This window comes from Camponotus floridanus, unplaced genomic scaffold (genome assembly GCF_003227725.1).
Source record: "Camponotus floridanus strain SB8 unplaced genomic scaffold, Cflo_v7.5 scaffold169, whole genome shotgun sequence".
In the NCBI taxonomy this organism is placed as follows: domain Eukaryota; kingdom Metazoa; phylum Arthropoda; class Insecta; order Hymenoptera; family Formicidae; genus Camponotus; species Camponotus floridanus.
Genome location: NW_020229291.1, coordinates 211,089 through 222,174, shown reverse-complemented (window position 1 = coordinate 222,174; position 11,086 = coordinate 211,089). Strand labels below are relative to the sequence as shown.

General features: G+C 25.3%; 1 protein-coding gene across 1 annotated transcript; it reads right to left on the bottom strand.

Moving 5' to 3' along the window:
• LOC112637468 (cytochrome P450 6a2-like) lies at window positions 1-4,441 on the bottom strand. Its single transcript, XM_025407244.1, has 7 exons — window positions 4,319-4,441; window positions 3,407-3,588; window positions 2,861-3,230; window positions 2,396-2,730; window positions 1,920-2,150; window positions 1,462-1,713; window positions 1-584 (listed from the first exon to the last, which is right to left on the bottom strand). Exons 2-7 carry the CDS (start codon window positions 3,573-3,575, stop codon window positions 421-423), a joined length of 1,521 nt encoding a protein of 506 aa, XP_025263029.1. The 5' UTR covers window positions 3,576-3,588; window positions 4,319-4,441; the 3' UTR covers window positions 1-420.
• Between the last annotated feature and the right edge of the window lie 6,645 nt (window positions 4,442-11,086).

Genomic DNA, 11,086 nt, shown 5'->3' with positions numbered 1-11,086 from the left:
TTATTAAACAAATTATTTTAAATCAAGTCAGTTTGCCAGAAATTAAACTGACAAAAGAAAAGAAATATACTTTAGATCTTATGTTAGTCTGTATCAATCCTTTTGATGGCTTTATTTTTACCCATTTTCTGATGAAAATTATAAATACGAGTTAGTTAAGTTTGTCGTCGCGTAGCGACAAACAAAAAGGCACATGTCATACACTAACATACATTTTTGTTGTTTGAAAATGTTGCACATTCTGCTATAATATTGTTAAATAATATCTTTGCAATATTTCTGCAACTTTATAATGCAATGATCATAGCATTATAATATAACATTGCAGAAATATTGTTGCCATCTTCTTTGTTGTATGAGATATAAATAATATTCTTGGAAGTAAATTTAAATATATTCAAGATTGCTTATATTATTCTTTTATCGCGGCTTCATAGTAAGGAATACACCTTCTTTGGGCGTAAGTACAGCGTTATTCGGATTATAAGTTAACGGGATCATAGTTCGGGGATCAAGTTTGAATTTGAATTTCGACAGAAGACTTACGAGTCCAATCTTGGTTTGCATATAGCCAAATCTTGAACCTAAAAATTAATAGTAATAATAACGTAAGATTGATACATTGATTGGATAATATCGTAATACTTCATACAGCACGGAACATTGCAGCAATATTGCGACCATATTGCAATGTTGCTACAATGTTACAACAATATTAATAATACTGCAACAATATTCTGTGCTGTCTGGGTGACAAGATAATGATAGATAATTCACATTTGTTATAGTCATTACATAATAAAATATTACACAGATATTACATAGTAAAATAATTGATAATTTATATACATATAATTAAATATAAACTTTTTTAGATTACTTTTTAGAATTTTTTAAAAAATATTTAAAGTTAATAACATCTCTAATTAAAATATAATCAAAATATAATTATAATATCTTAATAAATCATAATAATAAATCATAATCTTAAATAATCATATACAATTTATTCAATAACATATACTATTAATAATCAATGAAATATTACAATATAAATAACTCAAAATCGAACAAATCAGAGCCAGAGCTAGATAAAAAGCGCTAAAAGAATAATTATATCACTCTTCTTAAATTATATCATATATTATTCAATAATGTTGCTAACATAATATCATAAATAAATATTAAGAAGAAAAGACTTTTGGAAAAATATCTAAAAAATATATTATATTATATTTACACTATAAATAAAATATTTAATTATTTAATTATATGTGTTTTGAAATATATGTATTAATCTATATATATTTGTATCCCCCCTTCATAATTTAATAAAAAATTGCTATAAAAATATATTGAAAGAAATTAATAATATAAAAAGTTAAAAAAAAATTCGCGTAAACAATGAGAAAACAGATTTTATCAATTAGATAGACAAGACTTATCTACATCTTATCTCACCGATACAAATTCGTGGTCCTTCTCCAAATGGTAAATAAGTGTAAGGATGTCTGGCTGCTATCTTATCCTCGTTAAATCGTTCAGGATCAAATCTATCAGGATCTGGATATATCGATGGATCTCGATGTAATCCGAATATCGGTATAGTTATTGATGTGTCTTTTGAAACATGAATATTTGTAGTTGGAAGATCTATTTCTTCGGTACATATGCGATTCAAAATAGGTACAGGCGGATATTTCCTCAGTGTCTCTGCAATATACAAAAGAATATAAAAACACTTCAAAATATATAATCAATTATTATTAGACATATTTACTTAGATATATGTAAATCAAGAAATATTAGTGTGTATGTGTGTGTAGAAACTTCCAGTTAGAATTTGTAATCTGTTTGTGCAGGAAACTTGATAAGAATAATTAGTCCCGATGACTTTACAATATAGATTATCAACTTGCCATTTATTACTTTGTGAAGATATGTCATTTCGTTCACAGCATTATAAGTCAATTCGCCATGATTTTTTAATATTTCATCGATTTCATTGCGAAGTTTGTCTTGCAAGTGTTGATGTTGAGCTAATTCGTATAAACAAAATGTTGCTGTTGTCGAAGAAGTTTCGAAGCCAGCAGCGAAAAAGACGAAAGCTTGCGCACCAGCTTCTGACAAAGTGAGCCTGTTGATGGTAACTATATATAAGCAAAACATTTTATATTAATCTTATTTCTTTTAGAAATATTCTTTTAGAAATATTCTAAAAGAAAAAAATGCTTTTATACATTTACTACACACAACTTATTATATCGTCATATTGTTGTCTGTATTTAATTAAAATAAGAATTGTATGTATTACATTCAAAAATAAAATTGATTTTAAAAGACAAAATAAGCGCGATAGAAAACAAATATTTAAAACAATTATATACATATTTACAAGATTTATCGATATCCTTTATATCATCGGATTCAACGTAGCCCTTCTCCATAAGTTGTATGAGTAGATTCATAAAATCCTGCTTGATGATGTTATGACTTTGTCTATATTCCACATTCTCTCGAAAAGTTTTCATAAAAAATTCTCTGATACTTCGTTTATGTAAAGGAATGGAAAAGAAATTCAAAATTTGAGGCATAAGCAGAAATAAAGCAACCCAAAACGGATGAATTTCAAAGATCTTTTTTCCCCAATATCGAAACTCACTATCCTCTTTCGCTATGCAATTGGATTTGACTCCAAAAGCTGTTGACATAATTATATCCGTTGTATATCTACAAATACATTTTCAACAAATTATTGTGGTAATATTAAAAAACTTCTTTTATGTACAATTTTTTTAACAATCCTTGTATGAATATATATTATATTCATACAAAGATTATCTCTTTAAAAAAATTTTACCTTCCAAACCAATCTTTTATCTCGATTAAATCTCCTGTTTGTGCCACATTTTCTAAATTTTTCACAAATTCATCGCCGCACATTTTCATAATCGCAAACATTTGCTTTATTTTTCCTGAAGTAAAAGTGGGTGTCAACCTGACGCGCAAATTCCGCCACTTCTGCCCAGGCAGTGCAAACAAATGACCGGTCAGTGGATCAATCTTCTCGTTGCAAAACACTCCGCGATCATGGAAATTCTTGAATTCCTTTGTCAGCACCATTCGAATAAGATCAGGATCAGTAATTATCAGATTTGGCTTGAAAAATACGTATATTCCAAAGGCACGATGTTCCTTATATTTCATGTAGACATCATGGAAGAATTCGCCTGTTAACAAAATTTTTTTCCACCAGTTTTTGTTTCGAATAAAATGAAAAAAGGAAAACAGAGTAAAAAGAATAAATATTAAAGATAATAAAGATTGCTTGCGTAAAAATAAATGCATTATAAGGATTATAATATATTCTTATAATATATATAATATTATAAGAAAATATACTCGCCTATTGTTCTTTTTTTAGTCACTATGGATCCAATATTACCAGTTGGCACAACAGGTTCAATATAAAAAATATTTCTTTTGCGCCAGTAATTGAATAACACATACTTATAATAAGTATACGCAATAATCAAAGCAACAATGAAAATCCCAATTAATTCCGCGAATAACATCGTAAGTTTTCGTCTAAAATAAATAAAATTAAGCTATTTCATTATATTTGGTTACAATCATAAATCATCAAGATTATCAAATTATAAAATCAAATTCAATAATTTGATTAGAATCATAAAAATGCAAAATATTGCGAAGATATAAAGCCAATAAAAAAAATTAGTATATTTAACATAAAGTTTATTATTAGAGAAATTAAAGTTAATTTTTATTTTCTCTTTCTTTTGCATGAAGTAGGAGAAAAATATTATAATAATATAGAAAATGTTCTTTTTGTTCATAAATTAATTTTACTTTAATAGAATTTTAATTTTATAATAGTAAAAGAGGCTCCTATCTAAATAAATTAAACAGTAATCAGGCTTGAGGAACTAATATTATTATAATAATATAATATTATAATCAAATAATATTATAAAATTAAATTAAACAGTCATCGAGCTTGAGGAGCTAATATTATTATATTAATATTAGCTCCTCAAGCCCAATTACTGTTTAATTTAATTTTATAATATTATTTGATTATAATATTATATTATTATAATAATATTAGTTCCTCGATGATAGTATTTAAATATTTAAATATCAAATCTTAAAAACTCTTACGATAAATAATATTTTTGCATGTTTATATTAAAAATTGACTTATTAAATAATCTGTTCTTATAAAAATATGCAAATTTATCTAAAATATTTTTTATATGTTAAATTTAAAAAAAATTTATGCAGTTATCAATATTACCTTTTTTACACAAGGAACGTTTAATATAATTTTTCCATCAAAAAGCAATCAATTGTTTGTAAGCTATATCACTGTCACTACATGTGTACGACGATATATTGAATGTATATGTTTTCATCAATATTTTTAAAGTACTGAAGGATATTTCAATCGCGGATGCGCTTATATAATGAACATTTCGTTATATAATCATTATTTTTTAAATATCATATATTCACTATTTTTTTATTAACATTATATGTAAGAGAACATTATATATAAGTAAAGTAAATGTGCAATAACAGGAGTTATCTTTTCAAAATATCTTTATAAATTGCTGACTAATCTTTTTTTTTTATCTTAATGATAATATTCACTGCAAGCAGAATATGCGACTTTGAAGTCATCGATTTAAGTGCAAATACATATTATTTGCATTAAAAATTCTTTCATATGTAAAGAGAATTTTATTCGTAGAATGAATATATACAGGATGAGCCATTTTAATTTATCCATCCCAATAACTTTTTTATATTTGAATGTACAACAAAATGTTTCAAATAAAAGTTGCTTGACTTCGAGGGAGACAGATGATGGGTGGCAAAAATTTGACCTTGGATAGTCATTTGAAAGTCGCATAAAGGTTACTTTCTTAAATGGAACCCCCTATTTTTCATTGCATATTCTTGTAGCTTATCTCGAGAGCTTTCCAAAACACTATAATTAGCACCTTTTCATTAAGTACTTTTTGAGTTATAATGCTTGAAATAATTTCTTAATTTTACATAAATCTTAAAATATCTAGTAAACCATTCATTTTTCGATTATCTTATCTTAATACTTTTATATACAAAATAATGAGAGGAATCAATTGGTGTAAAGAAAACATACAGTTGTTTTTAAGAAAAAATATGGAATTGTTAATTGCAAATTACATATTTTTTCTTAGAAACAATTATGTGTTTTCCTATATATATATATATATATATATATATATATATATATATATATATATATATAGGTATCAAGAACGTAGGCTTCAAAACATTTAATCGACCCTTTATAAGGCCAAAAATTATTTAAAACATCGGAGTTTTTATTTTCCAATTATTTTGGATTTAAATTATTCGCGTGTTATCTAATCTACTTATTTTACAATACATTCAATCATTGCTTCGATGATATCAATTAAAAAATCTCTTCCTATTAAGTATGTTATATTGAAAGATTATTTTCTACTTTCGGCTTATACAGTAAAATACGCAATAGGCTGGAAACAGAAAAAGGGTCCAAACTGATATTTATTATGAGAACTTTATTCAAACATTATTTTATTCTGAGTGATGATTAGAAATAATATTTATTTTAATGTTTAATTTAAAATTCATATTTCTATTCATTTTTTATAATATAATATATTATTAAATATTATTCTCCATTCCGCTTTCGGCTTAATATATACAGGGTGTTTGGAAATTCAACCGACAAATTTTCAGAGATTGTCGAAGGCACCATAAGAATCATATTTTGCAAATAAATCTGGGGTCGCAAACGTGTCGTTACATCCCTACGGCATACGGAGTGTTCAAAAGAGTCGGGACTTCGAAATATCACAAAAAATAGAAGTTTTACAAAAAATTGTTTTAAACAAAAATTGTAGGGTATAAAAAGGTCTATTTACTGGTGCTATGTGTTTGACCTTGGATGGCATCGCCAAGGTCACGACAAGGCAACCTTGAATTTTTTAAATGGAACTCTCTATTTTTTATTACATATTCTTGTAGCCCTTCTTTAGAAGACCTTTTCAAAACACTATAATTAAGTTAGTTTTCATTAAGATTCTTTCCGAGTTATGAGGCCTGAAATCATTTTTTAATTTTATATAAAATATCTTGTAAAATATTCATTTTTCAATTATCTTACCTCAATACTTTTATGTACAAAATAATGAGAGGAATCAATTGGTATAAAGAAAAACATTGGTATAAAGAAAACACAGTTTCGAAAAAAAAATATGTAATTGTTAATTGCAAATTACATATTTTTTCTGTTGCCGAACTTGGAAAACATTATTAATGCCTGTAAGAGGATTTCTAAGACGAGAAATGAAACAAAATTTTGTATTACAAAAATTTTAATAACTCAAAAACTAATTATTTCCGAACCTATGTAGATTAACTTCTTTTTCTTCTCTAAGTATGAGGAATCCATTCTTGAAATTTTGCTCACCACTTATGTAACACCCTGTATATGAAATATATATCAGTGTTCAACATACATATGTAAAATAAATTTTATTACAATAAACATGTATATTAATATTATTTATTAATTTAATTACATACTTTAAAAATATATTGAAATAAAACACATTTTTTTAAAATCATGTTTAAAACATTTGTTTTTTTAAATATGTTTAATACAAAATTGTATTTAATTTGATGTAATGTAAAAAACATGTTTTAAACATTTACTTCAAACATAAATGTTTAAAACGTAACAATCCTGTTACATATTCACGCGTAATTTTAAATGATATGGAGAATGATATATTTTATTTTATAAATTAATTATTAAACAATTATTTATTAAGCGATTGATGTAACACGGCACCATTCGTTATGCTACATATTTGGATTTATTCGATTGTTTTACCGCTCTTTTTCGAAATCAAATTCTATAATATTTAGTTTTGCATTTTAAAGGACTAACTTATAGCGAACTAAATAAATAAATAAACTAATGTTGAGAAGAAAAAGAATAAAAAACATAAATAAATAAATAAATAGCGTGGAATTAAGAGAGAATATATTAATATTTTTATTATAATAAATTATTATGAATTAAATTATTTATATTCTTATTTATATTTTTTATATTATTTATATTATTAGGGAGAAGACTGTGTCATGGTCTGCTTGATTTCTGAAAGAGCCTTTTTTCTGAATAAGGCATCTGTAGACATTAAAAAGAGAATAACATATATATGTTGCTCTCTGAGAACATTCGTAGACATTGGCCTTGTAGTTCATGACCACGTTTCAGGGATCATTTAAAAGCAGGCCACCTCTCTATCTTCACTCTAGTTTTAGTATGTATTAGAGTTTATTAATGCCTCTTGTTGGGAAAAGCCTTATATCTCTCATATTTACGAAATTAGTTACTAGTTATTAAACAGAATTAGTAAAACGAAACTAATATTAGTCTGTTGCAAGATTTTTTGTTTTATTAAATATTCTTTGCAATGACTACGATTACATCATTACCTAACGAAATAATCATTTTTATTTTGAAATGTGAGATTATCGACATCGAAGATATAGTAAGATTTGGATCCACGTGCACGAGATTCCAAGAGTTAATACAAGACAAGAGTTTGTGGAGACAGAAATATTATAAGAGGTATTTATTTCTTATTTATTTTAATATATTTTTATTATTTTATTCTTTTTAATTTTTTATATTAATTTTATTTGATTGACTTTCATCGTTCAATGAAATATTTTTCATGAAAATTAATAAACGTAAAATAACGACAAATAATTGATTTGTTTAATGTTCTAAATCCCAATGAGGGAGAAATAATTTGTTTAATAATCGCGATTACTTTGAAACTCAGAATATTAAAGATACAGATTTTTCAATTAGATGAGTAAATTGGAAATAGTCCATTTATAAGAGAATACAAAATTAATTGAAAATTCGAAAATGCTTATCGCAAACAAAGTCTTTAGCCAGACAGAAAGAGAATGATATCATTTGCACCATGATGTTTTTGACCTTCTCCTGAACCTAAAGGCCTTTGCACAATGCTAGGCAACAGGCAATAGGAACAGAAATACTATCTATTATCTGCTGCTATTGGCGAATATTTCCTATTCCGCGTTTTATTGGTGAATAATTTCTATTCCCTATTTCTATTGCCTATTATCTAGCATTGTGCAAGAGCCTGACAACGTATGCCTATTACATATATATGTTCTCTACTTTTTATTTTTATAGATTTCTTATTTCTATTTTTGTAGATTTTGTTACTAAATTATAAACAAAGAAACTAACTATGTTCCCCATAGTGTATGTCGCCTTTTTATATTAACTAATTAATAAAACTACTTAAGATTTTTGAAATACAAATCTCAAAAAAAATAATTTTTAATATAAAAATTATATTATCTATAACAATCTTTAATTTTTAATTCGACCTTATAATTAAATCCAATTTGACCTTATAATTAAAAGAGGAGTTTATTTTTGTGTTGTGAAAAGAATAGAAAGATATCAAATTAGATTATTATTATATCTATTTTTAAACTATTTTCTATTAAAACTTCGTAATAATGAACCTCAAAGTATAACACGTAAAATCAATATTGTATACAATTTTTAGAATTTAATCCAAATATTGATATAAATGCAATTAAAAAATTTGTACATATTTTAGAAATTAGAATTTATTATTGGTTTAAAATAATTGTTATTGTTTTGCCTAAAATTTATTATTGTTTTAATTTTTAGGTATCCATGGATGGAGGAAAGACATAATACAGAAAGGTGGAAGAAACTTACCAATTTAGATTTTCAAGAACAACTAATAGCGATTATGGGCGATATTATAATATCATTTCAAAGCATGTGAAAAACCTACAGCATTATCCGTCTGCGATATATAAAAATGAGTCATTAATCACTCAAAAAGACATTATTAAAGAAGAATTCGATAGGCTTTTGTACTCCGTAGCTGCAAATTCTGAGGTTTTCACATTTATTTTTTTGAGTTATTTAGAATTGTTTCTAAAAAATGATCAAGGTAGAATTCAATAAACTAAATTGCTATTAACATTAAATTAATGTAATTATTATATAGTTAATAATTAAATTTTTATTTAGAAATTTTGCAAGAATGTGCACTAACATATTTGACTACAACTTCATTTTACGACGTTTAGACGATCAAGAACTATATATAAATTCGTCATACATCGACCATTGCATGCACGACTACATAATTCGCTATATAAATGAAATTGAGCGATATCTCCTATCGCACGTGTCTTATTCGAAAATGCATGGTTAGATGATATCGAGCAAGAAATATTGTCTCGCTTTAAAAATAAATATCTTACATATCCAATATTTTGGATATGTTCTGAGAAACTCTCCTTTTGCGGAGAGACCAATATCACTGACACTTTCTGGAATGAGACAGAAATTAATACAAATTGTAGAAACACTCGACGAGTATGTATTTTCGAAGGTAATGCTCCGTAAATTGGATCAACTATGACAAAAATTAGATCCGAAAGACTATCGTAACTATGTAAGTTATTTTGAACAATACATTACGGATTATATGAATTAAACTTTGTTAAGAGAAATGTTTCCACACTTTTTTTAGAATATATTAAAGTGATGAATTATTTAAAATATTTTCAAGTTGTCTGACAATAATAAATACGCACAAAAAAGAAAATGTCAAAGAATGTCTCCGAATTTTAAAAAATTAAAGTCTTTCAAAATTCAAAATTTACATCTCCATTACGCAATATATTAAATTATACAATCATATTTTGTTCCGCGTTAAATACATCTTTATGCTCGGTATGAATATTCACAGAATCATATAGTCTAACGTTTAATTTATGCCTTAGGAACAGTGTTGACAATTTAGCTACTTTGTAGCTAGATATAGCTATTTTTTCTTTCATCTAGCTTGTGAAAAATGGATTTAGCTATTTAGCTTTTTTCTTGCTTTTTTTCATAAAGTTAAAACATTTTTGTACGGTATTAATGATTACAAATGTTTTAAAATTTTGAATTAAGGTCTTTGCATGTACAAAAATTTTAGTTGTAATCGTAAAATCGTAAGGAAACTGACAAATCATAGTCGAGTATTCTGATGAAAATCCTTTTAAGAACATTGCAGAAGTAGCTTTATTATTTCTAGTACTTCTAATTTCAAATGCAGAAGTTGAGCGTATTTTCAGTTAACTCAACTTAATAAAAAATAAAACAAGAAATAATCTAAGTCTTAATATGATTAATTCAATATTATGTGTACGCTATGGTTCAAAAAGGCACGGTAAATATTGTCACGATTATGAGTTACCAGAAAAAAATATTAAAAATTATTGGTACAAACAAAGCTTATCTCTAAAAATATGAAAATTTTTAACTTAAATGATTTTTACTTAACAAATTTTTAACAAATATTTCAGCTAGTTTGCTTTATCTCTTAAAAAATTCTCACTTAAATAAAATATATATACATATATGTATATATATATATATATATATATATATATATATCATTTAAGTGAGAATTTAAATATATTAAAATAAATATTATATGGATATATTTATTTATTTATATTGCTTAATAATAAAATTTAAATATTATAGCTTAAAAATAAAAATACAGAAATTTTTATAAAATATTTTATTCATTGAAATAAGCACCTTCACAAATTATAATTTTTTTTCGAGGTACAAGTTTATAAATTTTACCTTTATAAACTGTATTTTTAGAAATAAAAAAATTTGATAATTTTCATTTCACTCTGTACTCTGGACTTTAACTGTCATTTTTTAAAAAACAAATCTTACTGATAAGTATTATGTAATAAAATCTTGCGTTAAATTTTAACTATTAATCTAGCTATTATTTTAACTATTAATCTAGCTATTATTTTTTCTTGACATTAAAATTCAGCTATTATTTAGCTTTTTTTAAAATACTGTCTAGATTTTTTTTTCCCAGCTGTTGGCAACACTGCTGGCCAATGACGATGC